The sequence below is a fragment of the Myripristis murdjan genome, chromosome 8 (assembly GCF_902150065.1).
Source record: "Myripristis murdjan chromosome 8, fMyrMur1.1, whole genome shotgun sequence".
Taxonomy (NCBI): Eukaryota; Metazoa; Chordata; class Actinopteri; order Holocentriformes; family Holocentridae; genus Myripristis; species Myripristis murdjan.
The window spans coordinates 9,232,349-9,250,188 of NC_043987.1; the positions used below are offsets into that span (position 1 = coordinate 9,232,349).

General features: G+C 39.3%; 1 protein-coding gene across 2 annotated transcripts in view; it reads left to right on the forward strand.

Annotated features, from left to right (window-relative positions):
• Positions 1-14,905, forward strand: part of arhgdig (Rho GDP dissociation inhibitor (GDI) gamma) — a 45,271-nt gene extending 30,366 nt beyond the window's left edge. For both annotated transcript variants that reach the window (XM_030058954.1, XM_030058953.1), the window contains exons 4-6: positions 8,885-8,961; positions 13,032-13,095; positions 14,206-14,905. In XM_030058954.1, the coding sequence (XP_029914814.1) occupies positions 8,885-8,961; positions 13,032-13,095; positions 14,206-14,405 (341 nt within the window). In that variant the 3' untranslated portion in view covers positions 14,406-14,905. The remainder of the gene's footprint in view (positions 1-8,884; positions 8,962-13,031; positions 13,096-14,205) is intronic.
• The last annotated feature ends 2,935 nt before the right edge of the window (positions 14,906-17,840 follow it).

The following is a 17,840-nucleotide window of genomic DNA, read 5'->3' on the forward strand; positions in this document are numbered from 1 at the left end:
AACATGTTTCCACTGCTCCAGAGTCCAGTGGCGGCGTGCTTTACACCGCTCCATCTGACTCTTGCCGTTTTGTTTGGTGATATAAGGCTTGCGTGCGGCTGCTCAGCCATGGAAACCCATGCCATGAAGCTAATGGTGCACAGTTTTTGTGCTGATGTTAATGCCATGAAGGAGGTTTGGAGCTCTGCAGTTACTGAGTCAGCAGAGCATTGGTGACTTTTACGCACTATGAGCCTCAGCACTCGGGGAACCCGCTTTGTAACTTTACGTGGTCTGCCACCTGGTGGCTGAGTCGCTGTGGTTCCTAAACGCTTCCACTTTGCAATAATGCCACTTACAGTTGATCATGGAATATCTAGGTGGGAAGAAACTTCACCAGCTGAGTTGTTGCAGCGGTGGCATCCTATCACATTACTATTACAGCACCAGGCTGGAATTCAGTGAACGAGCCGTTCTTTCACAAATGTTTGTAAAGGCCGACTGCATGGCTAGCTGCTGGATTTTATACACCAATGGCAATGGGACTGAATGAAGATTGGAACGCCCCTCTCTCTACAAGTCCCTGCATGCAGACAGGAAGCCTTCACCACTATATTGAACATGTTTGTGACAGTGGGAGCTTGTTTAAAAAGACTTGAATTTAACACTGGCTATTCCACTTGGCTATAAAATCTGCATGTTGTTGAGTTAATGTACCAGAAAATTCTATTGCTTTCTCTTTTAAATTACCGTGACAATGACAATACCCTCTCTAGAAAACTGCTTAACCTTGTTGCAGTCAACACCTATCTTGTGCGATAAGTACTACAGTTCATTATTAGCAAAGTGATCCTGGTGTTTTTCACATTGCACTGTATTGCAGTACCCTTACATTACCCATGCCATTGCATTTATCTTGTGTTTATCCTGCATGTGTGTGTTTGTGAGGGTGTAGCGCAAAGGAGACTGCTATATTCAGTGGGAGAGAAAAGCATCTACCATCACAAATCTATACAGTAAGCAGCAGTGTAACAATAATAGGTCCTGCTGGTATATCATGTTGCAGTCGGGAAGCCCAGCCGGCACCAGACTGGATGTGGAATGGACTTTCCATCGGTGGCTGAATGCATTAGAGACCTCATTATACACCGTATTCACTGTTACCAGTACAGCATGGTGCCCTAAGTAATGACTGGCCTTTACTGCTGCGTCTGTCTGTGTGCGTGTGTGTGTGTGTGTGTGTGTTTGTGTGAGAGAAAAAGAGTGAGACAGGAGGGGGTGGCAAAACAGATAAATGGCACTATACTATAGAAAATTGCAATACACTTTTAGAGTGTGAGCAGGCAAGAAATGAGACGCTTTGCGCTTACCGTCATGTGGCTGGTGACCTCAACAAACAAAAATTCTCTCCCACAATATGTTTGTGTGTGATTGTATCTCAACCTTCCTTCTCAGTTTGTTTGCTCTCAGAGGATTGTAAGTTCCTATAAAAGCCACAACTACTCCAGCTACTTTTATTTTTAGAATAATGTTACTTCTGCATATTTTCAGAGGGCAACTTTTGTCCATGCAAGAGCTATCTTTACTTGGGCTCTCAGGAAAGACGTTTGAATTAAAATGGGCATTGTAGTCTTTACCTCCTATATCTGATAGTGAGGCTTTGTTTAGATTAGCAAAGTAGCCTCTATCCCTAAAGTTTAAGCTTAAAATGACCCATCAAATTGTTTACAAGGACGCTTGGAAGGACCAAAATTTTGAAAGCACATCACAAAAAAGCTGAAAATCTTAAGAAGAGTATTTTAATTTTTGTAGTGAGCTACTCTCTTACTGTAGCCAGAAACCTATTATAATGTAACTAAATAATAATAACTAAATATAATTATATATAACTATATATAATCCTATTGATTAAATTCATTTTGTCTCTCATTGACATATACACAAGTTTTTCCTTTGTTCTGAACAAAGGAAAAACTTGTGTATATATATAATCCTATTTCACTCATTGCATAAGTACACATTAAAGAATGCTTTATAAAAAAAAAAAAAAAAAAAAAAAAAAAAAAAAAAAACTTTTATAACAGTTCCATTCTCACCATTTACAATGTTTGATGTCGCCACTGACCTATGATTTCTCAGTTTGATGCTGGTCAGTTCATTTTTTACAAGTTGGATCTAGTTTTTCCCAAGTTACAAGTCCTCTTGAACACAGCACTAGTACAGCAACAGAGGCGTGGAAATCTCAGTCACCCACAAGCCTGTGGCTAATACTTCTCTGAGGTAGTTGCTGAATTAGACTGCTGACAGGAATCAGTGGCACCCATATGTTTAAAATCAGCCCCGAAACTTTCTGTCAGACAATTCTGTCTAGAGAAGAGGTCAAAGTAAAACTGCTCTTTGTGTTGGGTTGTATAGTTACTTGGGCGTGTGCTGACTCTACATGGTGGTGAAATATCCTCATTAGTCGCTCTGTGATCTTCTGGCCTGCTAATCCATAATACTGAATTTCTATCTGTGCATTCATTTCCATAGCAAAAACTGTATTCAAAAACTACCTCTAGGGCCCTTTTTTCATGTAGTTCCCATTATCTGTGAAAGTATTATCAGGTTATCAGGTTGTTTCTTCCTGACTCAAGGTTACTACATGGAAGTGTCCTGCAGACACTTCCTCCCGAATCTAGTTTCCAATTCAAATAAGACATTAAGGAGGTAAGAGACATTTCATTTCCTCATAAAATAGGTATAGAGGCTTTTTTTTATTATTATTATTATTGTGGTAGCAGCCCAGGTCAGCACAGTGCAATGAAGATATTTCACCACCATGTTGACTCATATAACTCCCAGGGAAATATACAACCCAAAACCGCAGCTCCATTCCGCTTTAAGGTTGAAGTAAAGGTTAAGGATGGGCTCTCAGTCAGGAAGTGTCAGAGGCTGATTTTACACATGAACCACCCATACACACTGCACCCTCTGACACTGTCAGGATCATTTCACCTCAAAACGACGACGTGTCCTCCCTGCCCAGAGTGTGAATGGGCTCAAATGGAAATGAAATTGAGATGGTGGCCAAATAAGCTCACTTGGGCCTAAAGCCTTTGAGTCACTTCACTTTAAAGGTGCAGTATGCACAATTTCAAAAGATCAGTGGGAGTAAAGCTCCTTTACAGTCACAACTGACAAAAACATGTGAGTATGTAATTATAATGGTTGAGCCTAAATAGTTCTCAGCGTGAGCCTGACTCACTGATAGATTATGTGCTGATTCTACATTTTTTGTAAGAGAATCTGAAGGGTCCTCACTCCAATCAACCCCAAGCAATTTTGCATCGTGCACCTTTAGGCACAACAGAATGTACTAGTATGTAGTATTAAACTTATTCAGTAGGATGATATTATTGCTTTCCATTGCTTTTACATTGAGTGAAAGCGTCTTGATTCCTCCGTCTCATTTCCTCTCTTTCTCACACACAGTCTCTTTCTGTTTTATTCTCTATATATCATTTAACTTCTGCTTTTGACATCGCACACTATATCACTACCCTCTTATCAGTGACAGCACCTCTTTAACTTTATGAGAGCTTTGGCCTACCACTGTAGATATATATCACTTTACTTTCACACGAGTTGCTTCTCTGTGACAGGTTTTTTTTTTATTGCTGGTGTTCAGTTTTAGATCAATAGCCTGAAATTTCGTGGACTGAAACATGACAAACAGCTTTTGTCAGGCTGTACCAGCGGCACAGAAACAACTTTAATGTGTTTTTGTGCAGCTGGGATGGATACAGTGTGACAAACACTGCCAACCAGGGAGAGCGGCTGATTTCCCAATGGGGTCAGCCATGCAAAAAATATAAGCACTCATGGCACAGTGACCTGCTTTGCCTAAAAGTGCACTTTAAAAGGCACAAGTTAAGGGGGTTGTAATATTTTACCATGAAGCAAGTGATGCAAGCCAAGTTTTTTTTTTTTTTTTTGAGTTAGTGTCACAACACAGAACATTGATACATTCTTGATTTAAGGATTTCATCATGCATTTTTCTGATATTGTTTCACTGTAAAGCAGAACTGAAGAAGAACATGCTTTCACAAAAGCCAGTACCTGCCAAACCATTATTTTCATCTTCTGCAGGCAGAAGAGAAAACACAATTATGTTTGGTGCGGCTTCCTGTGTGTCCTGTCAACATTTGCTCATCCTCAGCCGATAGTGTGCGGCCTCGGCAGCTGATAAACTCTATCTCTGATCACACGATGCAACATGTTATACAACACAGGTTCTTGCAGCCATTTCAACTCCAAACACAAAGACCATAAAGGTTCTTGTTCACTAAAATGCACCAGTACATGGATCCAAAAGAAACATTTTAGGTTTCCAGCAGTTAACCCTTAGATGCACAAGTAGGTCAAAAATGACCCATGTTGGTTGATTTTTTTTTTTTTTTTTTTTAACATCTTTGCAATGAAAATATTTCATCTTTTCATGTTCTAGGTGTTCCTCAAAATTCTTGTTTTTAATACTGCCCCATAATTTTTTTTAAATTTACTCTTTGTCATTTTTTTGAATAGATGTTTTGTATTACTACCCCAAGTTTCCTATAGAATCATATGAAAACATATAATCAAATGAGCCTTCCTAGATAGCAGCCTAACACCATGTACCTAAATTTAGTTAGTAATAGTAATACTTAGTAAAAGTTATAGTATTATTATATTATTATAGGTTTGGAGGGTGTTCTGTAGACAGAATAGAGCAATAGGACAGAGGTAGATTCTTAGCTAACCTGCAGCCTACATGCATTATTAGTTTGGAAGCTCATAAAGGCCTTCAACAATGATTATAAATCACTGTTGTGCACACCAAATATGTTTATTTAATAAAGTTTAGCAAAAAGGATGGAAATAATCTTCTTAAGTTATTGAAAAATACATTGAATCTAATACAGGTAATTTTTGACCCACTCATGGAAGAGTGTAGGTTCTCATCAATTATGCATCTAAGGGTTAAAGAAGCAGTGCTGCATATTTCTATCCATTCTGTGTCTTATAATTGAAGTCATCTGACCCTTGTTTTCTATGCTTTGATCTCCCAGACAATCCAGTTCTGTCAGCACTGTGCAATTATGTGCCCTGTACTTATGTGCTATATGTTTCAATGCAATATTTCAGGCTACACTGGGTGGTGTTTTCACGCTGGCTTGCTGCCACACCACAATTCACAGTGCAATATTCTGCCCTGGCTTCTCTGCGCTCTAGTATCCTATATGCCCTTGGACATGCTGGCTTTTTTAAACTTTCATGCACCCAGGGCGGTTTTGCTGAGCACGCATGCTCTGTATCACACATTCATTCAGTCACACACACATTCACACTGAGCTTCTTCCTCTGATGCTGCCGCCGCTCGCTGCTGAGCTTTGCCACCTCGCCATGTGATGCGCTAACATTTGCTGTGTGTGAGCGCTGCACTGTATGCCAGGCAATATGTCAGTAATATGTGATGAACATGAAACAGCATGAAGTGGCTTTCGGCCAGACGATGATGGATGAGCCACAGCAAACATGGAAATTAATTCAGGAGAGGTGGACGCTAGTTTGCATTTCACCTCTGATACCTTAATAGCCCCTGTTATCAGAGTACCAAACCCTGAATTTACCACTTCTCTATCACTTCAAAAAGTTATGAGCTTGCAGGTTGTAAATGATGATATGGGGCCGGGAGGGGATTGTTAAAAATCCATGATAATGTTATTGATTGGAATTTATATGTACGCCTACTAATACATAATGCAACAACCACTAAAAGCACACCATTTTCCGGGAAGGAAAATTAATGGGATTTTGAAGCAAAATTCAGCAAAATAAAAAATGATCTAGCATGGATTCTTAAATGAGTGCATATCAGGATACATGCAAATAAGCTAACAAGGTGAAATGTCCATTTTATAGCTCATTCTGCTGTGGCTGCAGCTGCAAAACCAGTGTGGGTGCCTGTGCATGTGTGTCCATGTGCATCCTTGCGTGCATGCTTGCATGAGTGCATACTGGCGAGTATATGTACTGTGTATGTGCACAGTGTGTGTGTGTGTGTGTGTGGGTGGGTGAGTCTGAACAGAACAGGTAGACAGCTCTCCACCACTGACCTATTTTCTCAGTCAGACGTTCCCAGGGCAGCCAGTGTCTCCTCCTGTCTCCATCTCTCCTGAGACGAGAGGAGGAGGAGGAGGAGGAGGAGGGAAGAACATGGAGGAGTATACAATACAATGGTTCCTAGAAAAAGAGGCAAAGAGTGAGGAGGATGGAGAGATGTAGGAGGATAGATTTGGCGCTTCAAAAAATCAAACTACTTTTGCACTTTTTAATGGCTGAAAGCAAAAATCACTCAGCCTCATACTCAGCCTTAAACTCTCTGCTTTTGTGAAACAATATTTAAAAAAAAAAAAAAAATCCACCAGCAGGATAACATAATCCCACCTGTTTGCAATGCAATTTCACTTGTTTACTTTTTTTTTTTTTTTTTAATCTGCAAACAAGTATAAATATGTTGACACGAGGCCAGATAAGATGGATCAGCCCTGTAGGATCAAGAAAATTATGCTTGATTCCAAAAAACTCAGGTGGAAACAAGTGGGATTATCTCATCCCACTGAGAGATTTTTTTTTTACCCTGCTGTAAGAAAAACTACATTTTAAATGTCAATATGAGACTACATGACTTGTTAAGATAATGATTTTTTTTTTTTTTTTTTTTTTTTTTTGCAGTGAAGGTACATCATGTATCATATTGTCACTGCCAGATTAAAACTAAAATATAAACTCTTCAGGAATTAAGTGCCTTGTATTTAGCTCAGCAATGACACTGCATTTTCAACATTATCCAAATCAGCTTTTATAGGGTCCCAGAAGCCCAAGAGGTCAGACAGTTTTCTCAGTCAACTGAGGATCTTTTAATCCTTCATCTGAAGTGAAAGCATGAAAATCACCATAAATGGACTTACATTACAAATACAAAAACGTAATTGCCCACAATGTGGAAATGTGCCTTTGGTTTCACACTAAAAGACCTATTTTCTCATGACAAAACCAATGTGACATTTGTTGGAGGCTTTTACTGAAAGAGCCTTAATGTGCCACAACTGCATATATTTTTAATACAGACTGCCCTGGTGGGAATCAAACCTCTAACCCTGAGTGAACTATTCAGGACGGCACATGTCCCTTTTCCATTGTAGCGACACTACTTTTTTCTCCAGCCTCTTTTTTTTTTTTTTTTTTATCTGTCGGTCACTTCCTTCCCTTCCTTTGTCTCCCTGCCTTCTTTCTCTCTCCTTTGACACATCACTGTCTGTTTTGCCTCACCCCATCTCTCTATCTCAGCTTCATCTCCTCCGCTCTTCCTCCTCCTCCTCCTCCCTCTCTCTCTCTCTGTCCATTAGGAAGCACTCAGGGCTGATGGCTGACTTTAAATTGAGATATAAAGTGATTAGGCAGTGAATGCATCTGTGATTGCCATGCTGTTTCAATGGCCCAGGATGGTCTTTTCTCCCCCCCTTCAGTATGAACCCATTCTACCCCACAGCACAACAAAGGTAATTTTATTGTACAAGGAAGCCATTCTGGTTTACCCGTAGCATTAAATAACCAGTGGATACGATGTACAGATGGGAGCGGAAGCCATGGCCTCTCTAAGTACAAAGTATGACATGCATTCCTCTTTAAATTGAGAGGAAAATGCCCCTGCATCCTCTTGCTGAATCGCCTGGAGTTTTATTTAAATAATTTTCTGTACACAGCTATGAGCAAGATTTAAAAATCTCATTCATGCCTTTATCTCTGGCAGGCCGGATTACTGCAACTGTCTCTTGTGTGGCTTCCCCCTAAAACACCATTAGACAGCTGCAGCGCACACAGGATGCTGCTACTTGAATGCTAACAAGAACCAAGAGAACTGAGCACATTACTCCTGTTCTGAAATCTTTACACCGGCTCCCAGTTAGTTATGGAACAGATCTCAAAGTGCTGCTGCTAGTTTATAAATCACTTCATGGCTTAGGGCCAAAATACATTTCTGACATGCTCGAAGAATACAAACGCAGCAGGTCCCTCAGATCTTCTGGAAGCAGCTAGTAATGCCTGGAGTCACAATCAGACATGATGAAGCGGCATTTAGCTGCTCTGGAACAAACTTTCTGATATTCCTAAACGCATCTTAACTTTAGACACTGTCACTTCCAGTATAAAACTCCTGTGCATTTCATTAATTTTTCAGGTGGCACACACTGCTGTATTTTAATTTCCCTTAATTTCTTCTTCTTCAATCTCTATAGTTTCTCTAGTTTTGTCTTTTCTTTTTTACCTTCACAATAATCTCCCTGTCACTAAATTACATCTCTTTTGCTAACTTTTTATTATAATCACTCACTATTTTTATATGTATCTTATACTGTTTTAATCATTTTTATGTCAGTGCAAGTTGTTTTGAATTGCCATTGTGTATAAAATGTGCTATACACACAAATGTGGCTTACATTTAATGAAACACGTCTATTTCTACCTGTCCTCCATATGCTTTAGTAAAAAAAGAGATCCAAAGTGGTGTTTTTTCCTGTGTGTGTATGACATTTTTTCCCTTTCACAATGCATTTATTCTTACTGATTTATTATTTATAATTTCACATTTGTCAGATGCCATACCTGCTGACAGCAATGCTGCCTACCTGCATTGCCACAGCATGTTACCCACACACTGGGGGATTTATGTGTTGCATTAAATCCAGCTGTGTGATCATACAATGAGTCATCTTATATGCTGTCGTCGTCATGTACAACACATGTGCTCAAATAGCAGGGGCAGCAGTGTGTGTGTGGCCGTGTGAGACGCTTTTTTAAATGTATTTGTTGTCTCTGCAGGAGATCTGGAGGCTCTGAAGAAGCAGAGTTTCACCATAAAGGAAGGAGCGAGCTACAGAGTCAAGATCCACTTCAAGGTGGGATGGATGAGCATAGTCATACTGTGGCGGTACATTCAAGTTAAACACCTGACATTTTAATGTTTACAGAATGCAAGAGTGTAGGTTTTACCTCATCTTTGGGAGGGAAACATTCTGGATCCGACCCTATGCAGCTTCTCACACTGACATACTGCCATGTGAACATGGCAGTACCTTTTTCTTGTATAATTACTTGAAAGTACTATCAGGTTGTTTTCTTCCTGCTGGATCTACCCAGACTTGTTTTTTTTAAAATTGGAAACATTTGTTTTGTTTGTGTTTGCTCATGTGCTAAAAGAAAAAAAAAAAGGCAGCTGTTTTGCTATGGAAGTGACTGGAGGGACAGAAATACAAGATTGTGGATTAGCATCCCAAGGGAGCACAAAGCAGCTAATGAGGACATTTCACATGTCACGTCCAGATTACAATCCAACACACAATACCAAAGTTCAACTTTACTGTAAAACCAGGGGAAGGCCTCCGCTTTCTTTTGACCAACCATCTGCATCAGAAAATTCAGCCAGGCGAGTACAACTGCAGTATGTGTTTTGGGTGGAAATAATTAGTGGGACATTTCCTCCTCCTTTTATAGCGGAGAACATGTCTCCTCTGTCTCCTACCAACTCTACATCTATGCCAGAAAATAATAAAACATGACAGACTAGACTCAGTTGGAATTTGTGTATCTATCAGTGTTCTGTCAGAATCTGTTACTTTCATGTGAAGAAAAATACTGGAAATCCTCATTCTCTAATTTGAAGGTTGCTGCTTCAAACTGTGGCCTTGTGCTCCTGCTGCTCATTCCCGATGAATGTTTCTTCAGAAGAGTCATTTTCTAATGCCTTCGGAATAGCCTAGCATTATGCACAATACAAATGTGTGTTTGTATGGACGGACAGATGGAGTGAATGATCGAGTTGGGCGATGTCCACTTGAAATCCACTTTTAGTTAAAGCAGGGAGAGATGGGTGGATCGATGAATGGAGGCATAAGCAGGGGATCAAACCGATAGAGAAGCAACTGATGGAGAGACAGATAGAGGGAGTGAGGGATGAGTGAGCCAAAAGCTACACAAACACAGCACATTTCTGGGGTGTGTTTCTAAAGTGGGGAAAGCAAACTACTCTAAAGATTTAATGCAGAGTATCACAGCCACTGAGACTTTAAAAGGTGGGATATTTAAATTCTAAAACTCAAACTTTGGACTCTCTCGTGATGAAAGCGTGACTGAGTTCACACACTCTGTTTCCTCTCTTTTCTCCTTTCTATTCATCTTTTTCTCTCCATTCTCCGTTCCTTTCCATTATTTCTCTAGTTCTCCCTTGAATCAACTTTCCCAGCGTCTTTCTCTCCATTCCAGTTCCAGTTATGTATGCAAGCTTCTTTTTCTGTCCTTGCCTTCCCCTCTCTTCTTACGCCCCGAACTCTCTCACACCTCAACCCCGTATCACAAATAAACCAATCCACATACAAGTAAACAAACAACTGTTTTTCCCAAGCAGCACTCTCATGCCAGCTGTAAATAGCGGAAGACACTAAATATCTTAAAGGGAAATAGGAACAAACAAAATACACAAGGGAGAGAGTGCAGAGACTAAATTCGACGTTTGTGGAACGATTAGCTCATTACACCACATTTTAGGTGACATGAGTGCAGCATGTCCATAGTGGATGTTCATAGACATCCACTTCACCGACAGATTTCTGAATTAGAACCTGGAGCCAGAAAGTTCTTTGGAGATTTAAGAGGCAACTGTAATAAACTCCAATATATGATGCAGTTCTAACAGCATTCATTTAAAATCATAAAATATCCTTAAAGATAAGTGAAGCACTGACTCATGATTCACAGTATTTGATTGTTTTGATCAAATTAGGCAGTGGAGCATTCACAAAACATTTGTAAGAAACAGCTGGCTGGCAGATTGTTTTTTGCATCTTCTGATGGTTTGAATTGAAAGCGATTAAAATTTTGACGTTTTCATACAACACCTTGGAAGATTGGCTAGTGGAGAACTTGGGCATACCTTGATAAAGCAAAAGTGGATTTTATCAAGAATAAAGTGAACATTTAATCTGGTTTAGTTAAAAAATGGAGAAAAACGGCCATTTGTTGGTTTTTGCAGTAAAGCAGGTCAGTAAGGGAGAGAAAGAGAGTGAGAGAGAGGGGGGAGAAGCGGTGGTGTGTGAGTGTGTGTGTGTGTGTGTGTTAGTGTCAGTAGGATAGGAGGGCAGCACTCAAGGGGTTTAGCCCTGAAGGGAATGTGAAATGTGCTGTGAATGACCAAACAGCTCAGAGAGCGACTGACACAGCTCTGCAGTGAGGCCCCCTGTTGGAGGAACAGTGTCACTGCTGTTAGATCACACTAGCATGAGGTGGTGGGGTGGGATGCAGTTTTCCCCAGCACAGTGAGCACTCATTAATCTCTGTGGCCCTGTTTCCACCATGCAGTAACATGCGTCCTGGGTGATCCAGTCAGAAGTGGACAGCACTAAGGACAGATGTGAACAGCACCAGAACTCTAGTGTTCAGATGGTTACATTCTCCCACATAATGACTTTTAAGAATGAATTTCAACTTTTGCTGTTTTTTGAGCACAAAATGAAACAGAAGGCAATCAGTCAGCTAATTTTTCTCATCAGATTATTTGTCTCGATCTGGTGCAACCCACATTTTCTGTGTCCATGCCATTGTAATAATGTGAAATTAATTACCCACAAGACTTTTCTTAAATGTAACACATTAGGTCATTAGGTCAAGCACTTTTTAAAAATCTGTCGTGCTGATAATAAAGGAAGATGAAGAATAATTGAAGTTTTGATTGGACTGGATGATTTATTGTACTTTAAGAGCAGTTCAAATTTTGTATTTGGTAGAGAAAATGGCAGTAAAAACATATAAACATGAAATACATCATAATTAATTGGCAGAGCATTAAAATGAGGACGGAGTGAGCAAGGATGTGTCCTTTTTGTTGAATGCCTGTTGATTCGACTCAAAAAACTCAAATGGAAGTGATATTTGTTTATTTGGATATAGAGCAGGAAAGTGAGATCTGATCACAAGTCAGTACTGGAGATGCATGTGGAGACACATTCTCACACCGGCTGTGAATGGACAGACTTGGACACTGTCCACTGGTGATCAGATCACCAAAGATGCATGTTAATGTCAGGTGGAAACAGGGCCTGAATGTGCTGGGTTTCAACCAAAGGGCCTTATCATGAGTTCTGGGCGAGAAACGGCGTAAGCCCTTGTCCAATCATGTAACCTTAACCATATGGGTGAATCTTGCCCAGAACTCTGGTGGGATTCATAAGTATGCAGTTAATTTTTTTTGGAAGCCAAAACTGATATTTTTATTTTACTGCTGTTGTCTCTAGAGTTTTCTAGATTTAATTAAATTTTATTTAATATATTTTTATTCTTCAATTTTAATCATTTAATTTATTTTATTTCTGTATTTTTAGCTCCCTATCATTTTATTTTATCTCTATTTTTCTGTTTTATTTTATGTTTTCTTCTCCTGTGTAAAACAAATTGCATTCCATTTTAATGTCCAAAACATGCTCTGAAAAGAAAAGTTAATTTGATTTGATTTGATACTGAGGCTCCTGATAGCTGTTGTTTTGTGCTGATATCCAGTGTCTTTGTATGTCTTTATATATTTGTCGTAACAAAGTATGCAGTTTTTTTTTAATTGAATTTGTTTATGTCAGTATGGATAAATAAACAATATTTAGGTCATCATGTGACAAAAAACTCTCCTGAAAAACCAAGCTATTTATTTATTTATTTATTTAGCTGTGGCCCCAGAGCAACCTCTGTCAGCAGTGGAAAACAGGACTGACCATTAACATTTTTTTTTTTTTTTTTTTTTTTTTTTAATCAGTCTAACCATAGTGCGTATCAAGTTTATGGAAAGCAAGTTGAAAGCAGGCACAGTTTTGAGAACAGGAGGAAAGATTTGTGCATTTGACATGAGTCTGATCTGAGGCTGGGAGGGATGCTGTGATTGTGTGAACCACAATATTATCTCAAACGCTCTACACTTGTCTGTCTGCAGGTGAACAGGGACATTGTTGCTGGTCTGAAGTACTTTCACATGACCTTCAGGAAAGGATTGAGAGGTAAGTTTAACACGGGATTAGCCCTCTTTCTCCACAATGTGTCAGCCAAACTCACCTTGTAAATAAAAGATATTCCAGGCTTGTCCAAGTACACCAAGGGCCAGATTCATCAATATATTCTACAGATAGAGCTTGATATGTGGAGAATTTTTGAGGCTCACCAACATTAAGACTTGGATCAGTCAGCAAAAAACTTTACAAATCCATTGCATTGCATTGCTAAATCCTTGCAAATTGAGATGATTTACTTCAATAAGTATATACTTTTCTGTCTTATTTCCAATACACATGTGACCTAGGCCTTCTTGGGCCTACTTCAGATAAAGCTTTAGGGCCCTTTTTTAACCGCATCAATTGCAACAACCAGCACTAAGTATTGCAGGCTAGTGCACAGTCAGTGAAGACGTATCCAAACTATTTTCATTCATTTGAGTGCCATGCCATAGTGTAAAGGGGCTGGGTGTAATGGAGTACATTAAAGGGGTGTGGAGATTAACTATTATCTTTATGGAATTCATTATGCCACTTGAATAAATGAATAAATAAAGTAGTCAATTCATTCTTGATTTCTTCCTAAATAAAGTAGTGAATGTAACTAATGCAATAAAGAAAATGTATTCCATGGCTCGTCTGCCATCTAGGCCCTCCTGTGCCACACGTTGTGATCGTTGTCTAAGACAGAACTGTGAACAGTTCAGTGCAGTAGTCTGCTAGAGATAAAAGGATGTACAAGTTTCTCTAAATCATGTTTTAGTATGAAGTCTCTGATCCTGGTGATATCTTTAAGGTGGTAGAAGGCTGATTGATTGATTGATTGATCTGTTATTGATTTTGTGTGACTACTGAAATTTAGGTCTGAGTCCAGGATAACACCAGCTTGATTTTTACTCTTGAGAGCTATATATATCTATATTTCATATATATTTCAGCTAACAGAATGAAAAGATGAAATAACAGAGGTCTGAGAATTGACCCTTGCGGCACTCCACATGTTATTAAGAAACACTGGAGGGGGCGCACCGGTGGCTCATCGGTTAAGAGCGCGTACCATGTACCAGGGCTTAGTCAACCAGATTATCATGCATGTGTCCATTTTGTGTCCTCTTTCAGTGGATAAGGCAGTGCACATGGTGGGCAGTTACGGGCCACGGGCAGAGGAGTACGAGTTCCTCACCCCTGTTGATACGGCGCCCAAAGGCCTGATGGTACGCGGCAGCTACCAGATCAAGTCGCGCTTCACTGATGATGACAAGAATGAACACCTGTCCTGGAGCTGGACCCTCAACATCACCAAGGACTGGAACGAATAAAGAGAGAGAGAGAGAAGAGGTTGACACTGCTCTTTTTTCCTCTTTCATTCACCCTCGTTTCCCTCTTCCTCTCCTCCTCCATCCTCCTCCACCCCTCATTTACCTTGTCCCACCTCCTCTTGTAAGGGGAACCTTGCTATTAAGAGGGAGTGGGACAAATAGAAGGAGACAAATGAGACTCAGGCTTTCGCTGTCTTTCTCCTTCTCCACTCTCGTCCTCCTTTTCCATCTTTTCCTTCTTGTCTCTGTCAATTCTTTATCCAAGAGTCCCGCAAAGAGAAACTCGCTTGTAAGAGCAACTGGGACTTCTAGAGAAGAGAACGCTTCTTCTCTCTCTCTTTGCCTTTTGCCTTTTATCCTTGCATCATATTCCTCTATTCATATCTTCCTATCTTATTTTCCAGCTGCCCTAGGATGTCAAGAAGCTTTGCAATGAGCAGAAAACTTTGCCCCTCATGTCCCCACTTCCCAGTTCTCTTCCCCCTTTCCCTTCAACTCCCTTTCTCTCTTCCTTCTTCCTAATGCTCTTCCTTCCTCATTTCCTACTCAACAGCAACAAATGGTTGGCAGTGGCAGATACTGATATAAGAACTTAGTTGAGGCACAGGTATACAGGGAGAGATAACATGTATTGTTATGAAACAAAGCATGATTCCCGAAATAATTTGTTTCTACAACTGTGTAAAATGCACAACACAGTGAGATTCGGATGCCACAGAAATGGTTGTACAGCTTTTGTGGCTGTTTGTACGAGAGATATAAGAGCCATGAAGCCATGATATAACATCACTCATTTCACTGTATGGAATGCAATTGTATGCAGTACATTCCCAAAGAGATTAGTCAAAATACGTGAACACAGGGTGTGTCTGAGTGATCATTTTTAATATACTAGCTCAGAACAACAAATACGTTTTAACATCTCAAGAAATGAATCCGATGTGGAATACACCACAGTTTCATTTGTATTGAGATGAATGTCTTTTCCTGGTGGGACGTAAAGGAATACTAATACCCCAAGGCGATACATTTTCTATCAATTATTCACCTCGAGTTCTCTTGAAAGTCCAACAAAAAACATTTATTTACCACATGCTGCATATAATACAAATTTCCTAAATGGCTACAAATGGACTCTACAACAAGAAGCATCAGCAGCACCGTTCAGTTTGTTGACCTCTTAACCAATGAACGAGCTGGAAACAGGTATTCAGTTTGGTGAATGTGCAGGCCATGTGCATGGAGGTGAACATGCATGACAGCATATTTCAAGAGATGTGTATTTAACCATTTTTAGCAAAAGTTTGTTCTTTTGGGAGAAACTGAACATACAAATGAAAAGGCAAGGCTTGGATTACACTGCAAGAAATGTTTGAGAATTGGAAACAGACATTTTCATGTCCTTTTTTGGCTGCTTGTTGAAGTTGCCGATCAACTCCGTTCTAACAGATATGGCTACAGTTTCTTTTCATCTTTTTTTTATCCTTGAGACACACAATTCAAAAGTCTTGTCATTTGGACATTCAGAGCAACTCAGAGTGAGTGAATGATAAAAATATGTGAGCTTATGGGTAAAGTATTCATTTCTGAGCTTTCAGACCCAGTGACAGTCTGTTTCATGGAAACAATGAGTGGGATTGTCCTTAGGAATGTCACTGCTTCAGTATTCCTTTGTGAACAAAATTTTAAGAGCACCCTTCAAACATGGAACTGACTGCATTTTGCTCAGTCCATTTACAATCGATTGTCTAAAGACTTAAAACTCCCTCTGCTCTTCCTCTACATTTCCCTCCTGAAGAGTGAAGTGGATTTAATAGGCGTAAATCAATGAGGGACCACAGCTCTCCTCTGGATTCGCCCAGTCAGTCTATAACCCGGATAGGACAGGTATGGCAAAAAAAAATGTGTAGAATTTTTAACTAACAAAGGAGATGACTTTTATTGTATGAAGTTTATAATGAGATTATGCAAGCAGAGGCAAGGAAAATAAGTTTGGGGTTACTTAAACCTGTTAACTGTTTCATTTCTATCTTTTTCTGTCCCCTTCTCCTTCTCAAAGTTAACTGAAAAAACAAAACAAAATTTACTCCCAGATTTCTTTTCTTAGTTTATCTGCTCTTCATGGGTGTATATCATATCATACATCATACAGCTTCCAGAGTATCGTCTCTTCTCCAATTTATAGAGTGCTGACTGATTGGAGTGTTGATTGAGTGATTGATTGAGTGATTGATTGATTGATTGATTGATTGATTGATTACGGTATTTCTTCTGTTAGGGACGAGTTTGACCATTGTAGTTTGCAGAGTTTTTTTTTTTTTTTTTTTAATTAAAGATGGGCTACATTTATTTTCATTGGCTTTATGTAATGATGAGCTGTAATGATGTCAGCAGTTACATTCAGTAATCACTGATGTTGAAAATGATTTCTCCTCAGATTCCACAGGCTTTGATTACGTTGTACCTTTTAATCACAGTAAACAATTCAAGCAAATATAATATTCTATTGGAATATATACTCTACAGGAACAGGCTTCTGCTGTAATTCAGGAAGTAAGAGAATGTGTTGGACTTGCTTCAGCCACATTTCAAATCATTCAAATGTTGCCTTTTTACACCACGATTATACAGGGATGAAAGGATATACAATTCAGATGACCTTTTCTCACAAAATGCCCCACATGCACAAGGACTTTTACTTGCTGGTGGTGGCACTTCATACAAAAGAGACACGGCACATTGTATAATTTCTGCGAGGCAAGGTTGTTTTCAAAGCACCCTCTTTTTTTTGAGCAGACAAGAATCTTTGGAAAGCTTTTTTGAAAATATAGACCAATGAAGACTGCAATTAAACTGTGTGTATTATAGAAAGAGGTGCATGTACATTCTTTTGACACTGTTCACTCAATGAAAATGAACAGAATTATTATCCCCTTTCTAAACCTCTCTGGTTATACCAAGGACACAAGATGTGAATAGAAATCTACATTCATCTTTTTAGTGAAATACTGTAAAATGGTAGCTGGAAGATGATGGAGTAGCACCTGTCAGGAAAGTATATAAAGTAATCTGTCAAATCCCCTAAAAATGAAAAAAAGAGTCGATATTATTGTGTAAAGTCTTTGGATATATTGTCATTGTTGCTGAACATGATATTGAACACTGAAATGCCATTTAAAAAATGGTTGTGATCTAAGAATAACTGTAAATGTTGGCTTGTTGGGTGTTGCATGGTATATCAAGATTCTCTCTTCCTTTTTTATGACTTTATTGTAAAATTTACTGTGATTTAAAAAAAAAGAAGAAGAAAAAGAAGGAAACTGACACAATATACAGATGTAGACAGTTGCCAGGATACTGCAAATATTTACAGGGATATTTTTCAAGGTACAGTTTGCTGCAAAGAACAGCTTTCTGTGTCTCTGCCTGTAATTC